Source organism: Pygocentrus nattereri, chromosome 14, assembly GCF_015220715.1.
Source record: "Pygocentrus nattereri isolate fPygNat1 chromosome 14, fPygNat1.pri, whole genome shotgun sequence".
In the NCBI taxonomy this organism is placed as follows: domain Eukaryota; kingdom Metazoa; phylum Chordata; class Actinopteri; order Characiformes; family Serrasalmidae; genus Pygocentrus; species Pygocentrus nattereri.
In genome coordinates this window covers 2,555,001-2,571,391 of record NC_051224.1, presented here as the reverse complement: position 1 = coordinate 2,571,391, position 16,391 = coordinate 2,555,001, and the positions used below count along the sequence as shown (strand labels likewise).

The 16,391-nt window shown below is 41.3% G+C and overlaps 1 protein-coding gene across 1 annotated transcript; it reads right to left on the bottom strand.

Moving 5' to 3' along the window:
- Positions 1-219: 219 nt before the first annotated feature.
- On the bottom strand, positions 220-15,069 carry otop2 (otopetrin 2). Its single transcript, XM_017714046.2, has 8 exons — positions 15,047-15,069; positions 14,000-14,104; positions 6,088-6,448; positions 4,110-4,246; positions 3,962-4,020; positions 3,475-3,605; positions 1,373-2,187; positions 220-853 (listed from the first exon to the last, which is right to left on the bottom strand). Exons 2-8 carry the CDS (start codon positions 14,090-14,092, stop codon positions 683-685), a joined length of 1,767 nt encoding a protein of 588 aa, XP_017569535.2. The 5' UTR covers positions 14,093-14,104; positions 15,047-15,069; the 3' UTR covers positions 220-682.
- Positions 15,070-16,391: the final 1,322 nt, after the last annotated feature.

The following is a 16,391-nucleotide window of genomic DNA, read 5'->3' as shown; positions in this document are numbered from 1 at the left end:
GACAACAACCATAAAGCCACTCCAGATGGAAAAGGGAAGTGACTAATGACTATTGTGGTGTGGTGGTGGAATGATTTCACTGAAAACCAACAATGTTGCCTCACCATTTATGAGATTATGAGGGATGATGTATATGATTTATAGACAGCGTTGGGGATCGTAAACCAGGATAGGTGAGTGTGTCAATGTGTCACAATGTAACAGAGACTCAGGAGGTTCTTCACTTCAGTGTTTCTTTAATTTGATGTCAACAGCAGGTTCCCTGCTCACAGAGATCTCCTTAGATTGCTATTGCACTCAGTAATAATAAAGGAAAATGAAATATATCAAAAGAGGTCATAGTGAAGGCAGACTGTGGTTTCCACTTTATACAAAAAGTTCAGCAATCATTAAAACTGAGCCTACAGACAAGCATGCTTAAATGCTTGCTCAAAAAGATTGATGGCCTTATCAGAAGTGCAAAAGCCCACAAGTTCACAAAGTTACTGTACAAGTATTCATTGCATAAATATTTCAAGCTGTACATAGTCAAGTATATTCAGACACAAACACACATAAAGAAGCTTTGTGCAAGCTTGGCAAATAAAAATAAAGACAAAAACAAACGGGTCGACACTATAAAAATACATAAAATCCGGTACAAAACGTTTTAGAAAATAAGGGCAACGGTTGTCCGAGCTGTTCACGAGGTGAGGTACACCTCAAACAGACTGGCTACTGAGTGCATTCGGTAGAAGATTCCAAAAGGTAGTCCGATATTCACCACAGCCACCCACATGTGAAACTCATAGAACTCTGTTCCGATGGGGTTGTCAAACTGCGGTCGTGCTCCAAAAGCAGGCATGATCCAAAGCTGTGAAACAGACAGAGAGGGTTTAGACTGTGAGTAGGGTGATGGGTATGCCTTATATATTAAGGGCTTAACCTTAAAGCAATACTTAGATGCAAAAAAAACTATTTCCCCCCATTCCAAGACATATTTGACGCCCAAAGTTTTGCCCGGGAGCTACTAAAGCTTATGGAGCTCTATAAAATCACAGACAAATTTCAGGCTTGAAGATGCTAGTAGCGTTTTTAGCTTCGTAAAAAAAACATTTTAGAACCGTCGTAAGTCGTAAGCAAGTCTGTTTGAGATTGTTCTCCACCCTGACATGATTTGAGGCATGTGATCATTTAGACGTGTAGTTTGCACGATGACAAGTGGCTCTAAGCTTCCATTAATTATAAGCTCTAGGGCAAACCTAAAGAAGCAAACATCAGATCCCAAACATGTCTTGGCAGATCTACGACATCTACAGAGAAAACCGTTTCTAGGTTGTCACTCTTGGTCCCACAAGCTTGATGCATATGGTTCCAAAGTTAAGGAACTTACAATAATGTTGGAAAGCAGCAGGAAGGCAGAGATCTCCTTCAGCATCTTCCTCTTCCAGGGCAGGGGCTTGTGGACAGGGATGGCGATGGAGCTGCGGGGGGACATAGGAATGTGGCTGGGCCTTCGTTCCTCTTGTGCGTGGAGGGCCAACAGGTTGGAAAAGATGCTGGCCCGACGCACGTCATGATGCGGCTCGCGCCGGATGCCCTCGATGATGAAGACGTTCTGCAAGCACAACTCCACCACCGTCAGAATGGACCAGGCCAGGTTGAGGGCGTTGACATGACTGTCTATTCCCATGCCCAGAACGGCTACTATAGTGAAGTAGGAGACGGTGAACTGGCCCATGGAGGACCCCACAAGGAGCCCCATGTCTAGGCTGCGTGTGGGGTTCTTGCCTGACGCATGCTCCCGCCGCTCCAGCCGGAAGATGACGCATCCAACCACGATGAATATCGTCATTAGTATGATGGTCACTGTGTTGGTGACGTAGTACATAGTCAGTGCCATGTCCCTCTTCTCCTGCTCCTCTGCTAACACGTCCACTTCATAGACCACGAAGGTGGCTATGCCGGCCACAAGCACAACCAGCCCGCCAGCTGGGCCCAGCAGGACGTCCCGTAGGTGGAAGCGGTGCTCGTGAGGTGGGTGATCGTCCACCAGCCGGCCCACATTCTTCCACATCACATAGGTCATGGCCGAGGCAAACAGGCTGTATTCGATGTTGAAGGGGTAGAGGTAGTAGTACGCGTGCTCAAAGATGCTGCAGGATGTGTGACTACACTGGCAGCTGCTGTCTCCATCAGCAGCCGCAGCTGAGAGTGCGAGAGAAAAAGGAGGCATTTTATTCATCCTCAAGGACAGTTTGGCACATGCAGCTACACAAATTGTCTACCTTTTTTTTTTCCTTTACACCTTTTGAGAATAGCAGCTGCCCTTTATATTGTTTGAGCATTTAATCAGAAATTAAATAACAGAAATCATCCTAACTTGTCACGATTGGCCCCTCCCAGTCCGGTCCATGTGTGTGTGTGTTTTGGTTCTAGTCCAGCCCCTTGTTTTGGCTGGTCTTTGTTTGGGCTGTTCTGGTTGTACTCTTTGTATTGGTCTTTGTTCTGCTTGTTTGATTCTGGTTTGTCATGTCTGTCCCCCGACCAATCCGTGTTGGCTACACGAACCTGGACCGTTTAGACGATGACCCTGGGTTTGCCCGTAATAAACATTGCTTATCTCCGCGTATGCGTCCGCCTCACTGCTCCCAGTTATATAAATTCCTTAACAAAAAGCAAGTTAAAATGTTTTCTTCTTTCTTCTGTGATGTGACCATGTTGGAGACTTTTTTTTAAAAAATATCAGTTTTCTTGGAGGTTTTCTTAAGAACAGCGATGACGATTATAAGCTTACAATGGGACATTATATATTAATAGTTAATGTTTTCCATTACAATCCTGCAGGGTTTTTTTTTTTTTTGAAGCTGGATAAGTCAGTGGTTCCTAATGCTGCTGCTGGAGGACTCCCTGCCTTGAAATCTGCAGTGTTTCCCATTTTATTTATTACACCCAGTACAGCTAAGGAAGGTCTTCTTAACGAGCTAATGAGTTAGTTGGATCAGGTATGTTAGAACTGGGAAAACACCAAAATATGCATGGTATGTTGGATATTTCTCAGTTTAGGCTTAAGTCAGTGTTTCAACCAAGAGGAAACACTGACTCAAGCCTAAACTGAGAAATATTAAATATCCAACATACCTGTTTACCTTTCCACGTACTGAATAGGCTTCACCCTTTGCTTAAGTTATCTGGTAAGCTGAGAAATCATGCATTGTGAAATAACTCTCTGGAGTGCCACAGCCCTGCAGAGTTGAGTGCTTTTCTTCCCCCAAGACGTGTTTCAAATCTAGATCATTAGTTAACTTTAGTGGCTACATCACAGGCCTGTTAGTTTCATAGTAGTTACAGAGCAATTTAAGGTAGTAGCTGTTGGGGTAAGTCCTAAGATTAATAACTGAATATGTGTGTAGTTTAAGGGGTTAAAGGGATTGTACTGAGGCGAAGGCAAGTGAATCACACTATTTTGCAGTACGCACTGATGGGAAAACACACCTCTGAGTAAAAGAGTGCGGGAGGTGTAGTTAGTGCTGCTGTCAGGATACACGGTTTGATGTAGTGACTCCTCTGTAACAGCCGTCATCCACAGCATCAGGTTTGTGGCCAAGGTGAGCATCAGTCCACAGCTGCAGACAAAGACAGACACTGTGAGATAGTGCTATCAGAGTTAATTGTAAACTTTGGCTCAGGAAATCAAAGCCAGATATCTGGTAAACACAAGTAAACGAAATGTTGTAAATCAATAAACTTGGACAGACTCTGATAACACCACAAACAAAGGCACCCCTTCACAGATCCCGTGCGAACTTCCATCTCATTTACCATTACAGTCCATATCTAAGAAAGAAAGGAAGTGCATCCCATAGGAGAGCTGATGCATGATCAGAGTCGCTGTATATTTACACTATTTGGTGTCTCTTCATCAGGCGAATATCATCCTCATACAATCAGCATTTGCCCAGGTAACCAACGGCACACTCACCGAGTTACGTTTCTCTGAACTTGGACGCAGTCCTTCGCGTGGAGCCAGAGGAAGTAAGTCTGAAATGTGTAAAAAAAGAGGGATTCTCAAAAAATGAATTCTTCAATGAGATAAGATTTCAGTTTCCGTGGGCAAGAGGTCATCTCACCTGCACCAGAATAAACACAGCTTGCACAACAGGGAAGACGATTTTCACAGGGGAGTCACAATGTGTGTAACCCACATAGTAGGCAATCTTGAAAACGTCCATGATTAAACTACAGACTCCAAACAGCACCAGACCACCTGAAGAGGGAACGGGAGAAGACCGTTTTAGGGAAAAGAACCAACAGAAATACACTAAGACAAAGAAAACACACTGTAAAAAAATTTTATCTTGGCAAATAAATCTTAAATCTAGTCAATACGTCTATTTTTTGAGAAAGTCATGCAATTTTTTTACATAGCTTGTTTGTATTACATAGTACCTCGATAAAATGACACAATAAATTGAATAATATTTTAATACGCTTAAAGGATATGCAGTCTCAACATAAGAAATTTGGATGTATTGACTGCGTTTAAGAAGTTTCCGCTTGCCTAGACGTTTCTGCAGTGTATAAAGCAAAGTGAATTCAGCAAAAATGCCCAGACGCAAATTATTCTATAGTTTTTAGAATGATCAATAATATCACTCTGACATGGTTAACTATTCAAATACATCACATGTTTAGATGCAAGGTAAATAAACCCACGTGTAACCCACAGTGACCTTCAATCATTTTATAGCCTTTCAGGAGAAGGTCATTTTTTAGTAAAATGGGCCGCTGTCATAAAACCAGAAAGCTGACCAAGAACTTTAAGATCTTTTATAGGAACCACCTGAGAGAAGTAGCTGTAGGCTGTAGACTGAACCAGGTTATTAGAGTTATTCACACTTAGACACTATAACCTCCTCAAAAATCAATGAGAATAATGACAATAAGATGATAAGAGAAATAATCGATAAGGACAAACATTATAAAATACATGCAAATGTTGAAGACACTCACTAAGCACTTTATTGGGTACACCTCCGGATTGTAGATTACAGACTGTAGCGCATCTGTTTCTCAGGTCAGGACCCCCACAGGACCACCACAGAGCAGGTATTTTTTGGGTGGTGGGTCATTCTCAGTGACACTGATGTGGGGGTGGTGGTGTGTTGCGCTGGTATGAGTAGATCAGACACAGCACTGCTGCTGGAGTTTTCAAACACTGTGTCCACTCCCTGTCCACTCTATTAGTCACATCTACCTTGTTGGTTCACCTTGTAGATGTAAATTTAGTTAGTAGACTTCTCAGTCCAGCAGTGACACTGAGATATGTAAGAACTCCAGCAGCACTGCTGTGTCTGATCCACTCAGACCAGCGCAACACACAACTAACACAGCACCACCACGTCAGTGTGGGGAGAATGGTCCACCACCCAAACAATACTTGCTCTGGGGGGGTTCTGGGGGGGTCTTGATCATTGAAGAAGAGAATGAAAGAGGACTAACAACAGATGGACTATGTGTAGAACTAACAACGGAGTGTAGCTGATAAAACAAGGAGGTGTATTTAATGAAGTGTCCGGCCGGTGAACATGAGGAATACATACATCTCGCTGTCGTCGGATCAAAACCTCGTATCTCCAAAATGCCAACTTTACAAGAGAAGGAAAAAACATACCTTACTTTTAATGTAAGTCAATGGAACCAGACATCTTTCCAAGCAATTTTGGGTCATTTCTGTTGGTCCGTTCATCGTGAAATTTACATAAAGTATATAGGACCACAGGTATTTTCAAATTATGGCAAAAACTGAAAAATGACAAAAAATGGAGATGCGAGGTTTTGTTCTGAGAGCATGTGACAATGTACATGCAACACATCTTGCAGTTTTATTATGGGCCTATAAACCTTACCCTTTATTACAGGCCTTATAAACCCCTGTATGTGGCTTAACACTTCAGTTACCAAACAAGTTGCTTAGTACTAATTCTCAATGTTTAGTGGCTTTAAAAACTCCTTAACCTCTTTTCTACAGCATGCTTAGCAGACTTGGTGTCTCCCTCCTCTGACCCCCTAACAGCTCCACCAAGGTGGTCTTAAGCCTAAGTTTACCTCTGAGCCACACGGGTCCCGCGTGCACGTCCTTGTAGAGCACGGCCTCCTCCTCGCGGCACGTGTACGCCTTGTAGAAGAGCATCCAGGCCGTGGTGGGGATGATGATGATGATGAGGAAGACCTGCAGGTGCGTGTTGCTCACCTGCACGCCGTTGAAAACGCTCCCGCTGACCAGCGCGCAGCCCAAGATGAGTACGTTGAGGAGGATGAATGCGGACAGCATCCAGCCCCAGCTGCCCGCGCGGTCCCTCCACACGCTGGTGGACGACAGCGCCACGCTGGCCGAGCGCTGACCGAGCGCAGCCGCGTGCACGGTGGAGATCTGCTGGACACCCTCAGCCTCATCTCTCTTCCCCGCCTCCAAACACAAGCCATGGAAGTACAGGTTAACGTCATGGAAGTCTAGGCTCTTCAGCACGTTAAAGTCCATACTGAGGACAGTGCTCCTCTCTCACTCACACACACACACACTCTGCGGCGCTCAGGCAACTTCTGCCCCAACCTGAGCACTTATATACAGGCAGAGCTTCACGGATCACCTGACTCGCCAAACCTGGCCTGCGTCATACTAGGCGTTGGCAAGGCTGTAATCTGTTTTATATCCTCTGGTTTGTTGTCAGGAAGACCACTCTGAACACTGACCACTCTGAACACTAACCACTCTGAACACTAACCACTCTGAACACTGACCACTCTGAATACTGACCACTCTGAACACTAACCACTCTGAACACTGACAACTCTGAATACTGACCACTCTGAACACTGACAACTCTGAACACTAACCACTCTGAACACTGACCACTCTGAACACTGACCACTCTGAATACTGACCACTCTGAACACTGACCACTCTGAACACTGACAACTCTGGATACTGACCACTCTGAACACTGACCACTCTGAACACTGACAACTCTGAATACTGACCATTCTGAACACTGACCACTCTGCTGTCCTAAATATCAAAACCATGAAATCAAGTGACACCCAAATCCTAAGTGGTCAACGGCCGAAGGACAGGACAGTGCTCCCTGCTAAAACAGTGATTAGTGATTCTGGGGCTCTGAGTGGCGCAGCCGTCCACACTGCAGAAGCTGGCCAGCCAAATCTTAAATCTAGTTCATATGTGGGATATTTCTCATTTTGAAGCTGGTGCAAGAATAAGAGGTTCTAGATATTTTATACCAAATTTATTTGATTAAGTGAACTTTTCTCACTATGTTGGCAGATAATTTAAAATAACTAAATCATTTAAAATGAATAAACAGAACTTTTTTTTCACAGGAAATAATCAGTAAACATTATCATGATGCAGTTTCAGAGAAGTATTGAGCAACTTGTAATGAGTAACTTTTTTTAATAATTACCCAAACACTGAAGTACAGATACTTACATTAACACTAGCAGTACACACAGTCTACTGAGCCTGTCCGGCGCTCTGTTCTGACTGACCAAACAAAGCTAACTTTGCTACTAAATTAACAAACATTTTGCTTTCCTTGCTATTTTTGCATTGATAGGACAGAAAAGAATCACTGTAATCACAAAAAACAGCAACTGTAAAATATATATATATATATATAAATAAATATGTGCGATTGGCTGATCAGCTATTTGTGTTAACAAGCAATTGAACAGGTGTATCTAGTAAAGTGGCTGGTGTGTCTGTGTGTGTGTGTGTGTGTGTGTGTGTGTGTGTGTGTATATATATATATATATATATATATATATATATATATATATATATATATATATATATATATGTATGCGCATATGCATATACATGATTTCAGCATGGTGGTGGTAGTATGAGGGGGAATTGACTGAGGGAGAGTGAAAACTTGGGCTGGAGTTCTGGGCACCTTCTGCCTGCAGCTTGAAGGCCAGATCCCCCCTCATAGCTGTAGTAGGACTGATGCAGGACTGAGGAACGGGGAGGAGATGGGGCGGCGGTGGGGATTGCGAACACTTTGTCACAGGAACAGAAGGTGAGGATGTGAATTTATGGGGTGTTGGATTGAAAGAAGGAGGGGTTTCAGCCATGCTCCTCCCCCCAAAACCTCAGTTACAACATAACTACATTTAACATCAACATGTACGGTATATCTAACCTGTATTTACATGTGGCCCTTCGCTGATGCGGACCCCAGGAGGCTGTCTATCTGACTATGGCAAAGACCACCCCTGGATATAGTAGTCTACATGTCACACGTTGTTTTTCCTTAAGACTAACTGTACACTGTAGCAAAAGCTCATATCTCCAAAATTGTAACTTTACAGGAGAAGGAAAAAACCTACTCCACTTTTAATGTAAGTCAATGGAACCAGAATTTTTTCCAAGTAATTTTAGGTCATTTTCTTCTGTCCAATTATCATGGAATTTGCACACAATATATAGGACTAAGGATATTTTCAAATGATGTCAAAAACTGAAAAATGAAAAAAATGTAGATACAAGTTTTTGTTTTGACAGCAGCGATATACTACGCAGAAAAATAGAAAATAGAAATAAAACTAGACACAAGTTAAAGTACAAGAGAAATAAAATAAAAGTACATATTTACATGGCGTATGAAACAGATTCGCTGTGTTTACAGACAGCAGGCACTGGGTGGGTATGAGGTAAACTGAAGCACAGATTATAGACATAAACTAAAATTTGCTTTGAAATGTTTGAGTTGAAAACAACAACAAAACACATTCACACTTTTCTTAACAGCAACTGGCAACGTTTACATGTACTGCATAATATAATGTTTTATTACCTGTTTTAACTTAAACAGTGAGTAAATTAGTGGCCTTCATGTTTTGAGCCCATTGACACTCAGTTAACAGTAAGTAAAACCCAGCTTACTATAACAGGGAGCACGGACAAACCGCTCTGTCGTTGGTTTTACCGCTCTGTCGTTGGTTTTACCGCTCTGTAGTTGGTTTTACCGCTCTGTCGTTGGTTTTACCGCTCTGTCGTTGGTTTTACCGCTCTGTTGTTGGTTTAACCACTCTGTCGTTGGTTTTACTGCTCTGTTGTTGGTTTTAACGCTCTGTTGTTGGTTTTACCGCTCTGTCGTTGGTTTTACCGCTCTGTTGTTGGTTTTACCGCTCTGTTGTTGGTTTTACCGCTCTGTCGTTGGTTTTAACTCTCTGACGTTGGTTTAACCGCTCTGCCGTTGGTTTTACTGCTCTGTTGTTGGTTTTACCGCTCTGTTGTTGGTTTTACCGCTCTGTCGTTGGTTTTACCGCTCTGTCGTTGGTTTAACCGCTCTGTTGTTGGTTTAACCGCTCTGTCGTTGGTTTAACCGCTCTGTCGTTGGTTTTAACGGTCTGTCGTTGGTTTTACTGCTCTGTCGTTGGTTTTACCGCTCTGTCGTTGGTTTTACCGCTCTGTTGTTGGTTTTACCGCTCTGTTGTTGGTTTTACCGCTCTGTCGTTGGTTTTAACTCTCTGACGTTGGTTTAACCGCTCTGCCGTTGGTTTTACTGCTCTGTTGTTGGTTTTACCGCTCTGTCGTTGGTTTTACCGCTCTGTCGTTGGTTTAACCGCTCTGTTGTTGGTTTAACCGCTCTGTCGTTGGTTTAACCGCTCTGTCGTTGGTTTTAACGGTCTGTCGTTGGTTTTACTGCTCTGTCGTTGGTTTTACCGCTCTGTCGTTGGTTTAACCGCTCTGTCGTTGGTTTTAACTCTCTGACGTTGGTTTTACCGCTCTGTCGTTGGTTTTACCACTCTGTCATTGGTTTCTCTCGTAGATGTTACTCAACAAATGCGTAATCAGTGAGGAGTTATTTCAGTGAAGTGAGTCAGATTTATTTTATAAGTGTTTGTTTAGTCAATGCAAACTCGTTAAGCATGACTCAAGATCTTTCTCAAGGCTTCATCTATTTGCATACTGATTTATTGGTTCATTCGCCCTCTTCCTTGTGTTTCATTCTGCCCTACCTTTCCTGTGGTGTGCTTATGTCTCAAATCAATGGTTAACTGCCGAGCCATGTTGGTGGCTGTAAGTGCAAGTTACCACAAAACCAACTGCCGACTGTACTTCTGTAAATCTGTTCTTCTGTAAAGAACAGTCGATAAATACATTGTATAAGTTTAATGCAGCCATGCCACACATTTCCATTCAGTAACTTTGAGTAGTCATAGACTTTGTTACCTCAGCATAAGTTCAACTGTTGATGGAGCAAAATAGAAACTTAAACTTAAAAGAAAACAGAAAGAATGCATTTTATTAGGTTTTCATTGGAACTGAATTTGATGTCGACATACAATCGATTTGTCAGTCAAACAACCCAGGTGGTCGTTTTTTGGAGTGTAGTACAGTAACAACTTCATGAAACTATGTAGATCTTATGCTCTTTTTTCTGTGATTTATTTGAAATTTGAATTGCACATTACTCGACTAAACGACTTAAAATCAGCTTTATCCAGTTGTATGGATCCACTTGATATAGCGTTTTTTAAGTAAATCCAACATTTAAGTTTCTAGTAATACATTAAGATTCAAATGTACCCAAATCCATTTTACTGTGATTTACTTGGATTCATGAATTACTCGTTACTCATTCAGCTCAAATCTGAAGCTGCTTAACACAACTGGAACCATTTAATATAACATTTTAAATAAATCCAGTGTTTCATTTTTTAAGCATATCTGTTTTATTTAAAACAAACCAAGTGGTTCACTTAAAGTCAATTAATTAATTACCAATGTGCTGGTATTTGGTCATTCAGAATACAATAAGATGAAATGCAGATGCAGACCGAAGGTAAATCATTGGATAGATCAACTCTGCTTTCATAAGCTTCCACTCCACCAGTGTTTCCCAAGCCTGGTCCTGGAGCACCCCTGTCCTGCACTCCGCACAGCACATTTTAGAGTTTTCTCTTCTGTCAGCACTCCTGATCCAACTAAGCAACTAATCAACACGTTCTTTAGTTGAAGTGGGTCTTTTAGAGCAGGAAAACACTGTGATGTGCAGGGCAGGTGGTGCTCCAGGACCAGGGTGGTGAGCCATTGCACTGCACTGTCACATTCTGATCATGTGATGTGGTCACTACTCTTTGCAAGTCAGGTAAACATTTACCGTGAACAGCATTCAGAGAAAGAAGAGTTTCCAGAACTCTTTCCTCTCTATTCACCATATAAATGAGCTAAAAGAGCCACAGTCTCCAAACCATAAATCATAGCAGGACGCACTGCTGTCTTGTAGACCTTCCCTTTCACTCTTGCTGCTGTCCTTCTGTCACACATCAGCCCTGACACCCGTCTCCACCCACTCCATCCTGCCTGCACCCTCTTCTTCACCTCTTTTCTACACTGTCCATTGCTCTGGATGGTTGACCCAAGATATTTGAAGTCATCCACCTTTACGACCTCTACTCCTTGCATCTTCACCTTTCCACCTGCCTCCCTCTCATTCACACACATGTATTCCGTCTTGTCTCTACTGACCTTCATTCCTCTCCTCTCCAGTGCAAACCTCCACCTCTCCAGATTCTCTTCCACCTGCTCTCTACTCTCACTACAGATTACAATGTCATCTGCAAACATCATGGTCCATGGAGCCTCCTGCCTGACCTCATCTGTCAACCTGTCCATCACCATTGCAAAGAAGAAGGGGCTCAAAGCTGATCCCTGACGTAACCCCACCTTCACCTTGAAACCATTTGTCACTCCAACTGCACACCTCACCACTGTCTCACTATCCTCATACATGTCCTGCACCACCCTAACATACTTTTCAGCTACACCTGACTTCCTCATACAGTACCGCAGTTCCTCTCTTGGCACCCTATCATCTGCCCTCTCTAGATCCACAAAGACACAATGCAGCTCCTTCTGACCTTCTCTGTACTTCTCTACCAACACTCTCAATGCAAAAACTGCATCTGTGGTGCTCTTTCTGGGCATGAAACCAAACTGCTGCTCACTGATCTGAACCTCTCGCCTTCGCCTTGCTTCAACAACTCTTTCCCATACCTTCATGGTGTGGCTCATCAACTTTATACCTCTGTAATAAAAGGTTATGATCGTGATATGAAATTGCCATATCAGAGTATGCCCAATTTTCCACATACCAGCTATCAGCAGCACCACAGTATACACTGTAAAAAGTGGCTTATGAGATCTCCTTAAAAATTATTTGTTGTGGCAACAAGCAAATTAACTAAGGCTTTCACCAATCAACATAATTCAGTTGCTTGTTAGCACATGAAACCATTTTTTTAAAGAAGATCTGACGAGATCTTTTTCTACAGTGTATAAAACAATGCCATGGTTTGCGGTTTTAACCCTGAAAAATGACTAATCTGCATTGATATTTGAGATCAAATAATAAGTTAATAAAAGCCAAAGCGCATGATGAGGTCTGAGCAGCGCTGGTGAACCAGAGATTACTTTACAAAACACAGAAAGATATGATGAACTTTCTGAATACAGCGGACTGAGCACTCCACTTTCATTACATTCCCACTTCTTTAATGGGACTTAAAAAGGTCCTCCTTAAACTGAGCTTGGACGGATATTTTAATCTCCTCCTGCAAGAGCGTTTATAATGTCTCTTGCTGTGTGACTAAGCATCCAACGTTCGTGCATAAAACGATACCGAAAAAAAAACTTAATCTGAAAAACGAATCCAGCTGTTTGCCTTAGCTGTCCCATCGTCGAAGTATATCGCTGTTGTCGGAACAAAACCTCGTATCTCCATTTTTGCCGTTTTTCAGTTTTGGACATCATTTGAAAATGCCTGTTGTCCTTTACATTGCATGTAAATTTCATGATGATTGGACCAAAAGAAACGGCCCAGAATGACTTGGAAATACGTCTGGTTCCATTGACTTACATTAGAAGTATAGTAGGTTTTTTCCTTCTCCTGTAAAGTTACCAAGGGTATATATACATACTGTAAAACTGTCAGTCAGTGCTTGTGAGTTCGACCTAAAAAATACTTCATGTAGTAGCAAGTAAATTAACTGCTTGGTACTACATGATGTTATATATATATATATATATATATATATATATATATATATATATATATATATATATATATATTGTTGCTGTCAGAACAAAAAAACCTCGTATCTCCATTTTCTCCATTTCTTATGTTTTTCAGTTTTTGATATAAATTGAAAATGCCTGTTGTCCTTTACATTTTATGTAAATTTCATGACAAATGGATAAAAAAAATGGCCCAGAATGACTTGGGAAAAGTTTTTTTTTTTGGAAAAAGTCAAAGTTTTTTTTCCTTTTCCCATAAAGTTATCATTTTGGAGATACAAGGTTTTGTTTACCAACAACAGCGATATTTACAGAGATTGTAGCAGTGATGTATTCATAACATGAACGCTGTAAAGCTTTGGTTGAACATGAGATATTATAGGGAAGACCGTGCCCTTTGGTCAGCAGGTGTCTTCTCTCAGCAATAAATGTTCTCCCTGACTCTTACATTTAAATCATAATCTTACTGCCTGGATGGCAACTGTACTCGCCCCAGTGTTTTATTGTTGCTGCGGTGGTTTATACAGTAACCAAAACCCAGATTCATGTAAATCTACTGTTACTTTTTACTGAAATAATAACTCTAGTAAAAGCCGAAGTAGCTTAGGTCCCTTTAGAACCACAGTGGAGCTTCTCAGATCATCTGGCATCTCTCAGCAAAAGGAGTGAAGTTTGCTAAGCACTGTTCTTATCTTTTTCAGTTTCAAGTAAGTTGAGTAAGTGAAAGGTTTGAGCAACCGTAAAACATTCCAGGCTCTAACCAACAGGACGGAATAAAACGAACTGCAAACAAGGCATCGTGAACTAACACAAAGGAAAAATGCAACCAAACTGCTTGAGTATATGTAAAACTATCATTTTCAAATAGAAAAGTACAAACCAGTTGAGTAAATGTAAGCAGTGTCTACTCACCTCAAAATCCATGCCGTAGATACTGGCCAGTATGCTGGCATGGATTTCCTGATTTGTGACGGGCAGTGCATCGGAGTCTTCTTCTTGACCCATGATGAGATCAACCTGCAGGAGTCAAATGAATTTCAGTGTGCAGCTTATTCCACGAAATAAAACAACTGGTCTCTTTTACTTTAGTTTGGCTGAGTTTCAGCCAAAACAAAGCACAGCGCACACAGCACACGTTCAATATTGACTGACCTCTGTGCTTCTCCAGATTAGAAAAAAAAAAAATCATCATTAAGTTTGATGTGGCTGATACAGGAAATTATACGCATATTTTGATCTTTGAATGACCCTGGGCTGATTCCCTAGAACTACAAAGCACTTTGCAAAGCTGGAACTGGAACACAAATATTTAGAAACTCTGTCCATTTCATCAAATCCATCATATCTCCTGCTGTTGACAGTCCATGACCCACATCTAAGAGACTCCTCATCTGTACGTGTAGCCTTTTAATACTGTAAGTCTGAAATTATGTTCAGGTACACACTAGGTGACCCTTGATTGAACCTAACGGAGGCCGGTTGGTGGCCGGTCTGTCCTTCTGATAACAGTATTTGACAGAGTGATAATTCTAGAGCTCTATTCTTTCCTGTGTTGATGCAGAGGAAACATCGTGTTCACCCACATATCCAGTTAAACCAACTTAAACCATAAAAACTCGGAGTTTTTATTAACTTTGCACTTCTAGAAGCTCTTATCAGCCCTCGAGACCAGCTTCATATTGAGCCTCGCCCACTTTCAATTCCATTATTTGATTAAACCGGGGGAAAAAAATGAGGCTTACGTTGCGTCCGTGTTACGCCTATGAATATAATTGTTTTGAGAAAACCTCATCGCTCCAAAACTGTTATTATACACATTATACACTCACGACAAAGAAGAACCATCTTTTGTAAGTGGGCAACAGAAGGAAAAAAACACTCAGCAATGTTTGTTAATGTATGTGAGTGATTTTCGGCCCTTTCTGTTGGTCCATTTATCATCGAGCAGCTGATTCTTACCTACAGCCGTGCTTCTTGCAGGTCCTCCAATGATGAGAAACTGCAACCGTCAGAGTTTTATACCTGCACCGTACCACGGAGATTTATGACCATCACAAATGTACAGAAAAACACACAAAGGCCCACCATAATAAATAAAACTAAAAATCAGAGTACTGTTCTTTACTACGACAGCACCATTTATCATTTCTAAAGGTACGACTTTTATGGGATAATGGCTGGGACAGTATCTATAATATGTACATATTATGAATAACCCACCATCACGCAGCCTGGTACAGATGTGTTAGACCGTGCTTGAGAATCGTCCAGTTTTAAGGCAACTCTTTTCTTGATACTAATCATCATATAATATGATATGATATCATATAATATAAGTATAACATTAATCCTGATTTTACATGATGGTCTTTTGAGATGAAATTATAGTGCGCACTTAATGTTGTCACAGTACTATAGTATGTGTGCATATGCGTGCGTGCATGTGCGCACAACTTTTGGTGTCAGTTTATGGGTCTAATAAGAATAAAACAATAAATATTCATTCGCTTCTGGTAGTGCCTATCACTCATTGCACTCAGGGCACTGTATTATAACCCAAAGAGAAATTTGAATGTACTGTGGTTGGTTGAAAGGCGTATCTTCATGCATATGTTGAAGTTTGGACACTCAAATATTAAATATTTCGGCATTTTATGCAAATTGCAGTGCAGAATTTCTATTTTTTTGATACATTTAACCCCTTTGATGAACAAAAACACATAAAATATACCAAACATTTGCACAAACCACCTTTTATGTTTTTACCCAGAAGTGTTTTCTGTACAGAAATGTTTTCTGTAGAGAATATAGGGTCTTATTTTCACTTAGGAAAGCAAGAAAGGATAGAATTTGAGCAGAAGGTTCCACAAAAAGTGTTTTTTTTTTATTTTCTTGGCATTGTAAAGCAAAAAAAGTGGTCCCCAGGTTTTTTATTTCTCAGATTTACTGATATATATATATATATATAGACATGTATAGTGTAGCTTCACTGGTCAGTTTGGATAGTAAATAGAAATAGACATTGTGGCCTCTGGTTCCTATCGACACCACTGTAATTAAATCAGAATGAGTCAGAATGTTTCTCTACAAGGCACTGATTCACAAACCTCTGAATGGCTGCATCTAAACAATCGAATTTGCGGAGAAAAACGGGTGGAATTCACCTTTAATGATGTACATGGAAAAGCATGGAAAAGGTACCACGATTAGCGAGTGAGGAATGAGTTCTTCATTTTAACAACACACCACATATTATGAGCTGGGGTCAATACAGGTCATCAGAATCATCATCACAGTGTGAAGA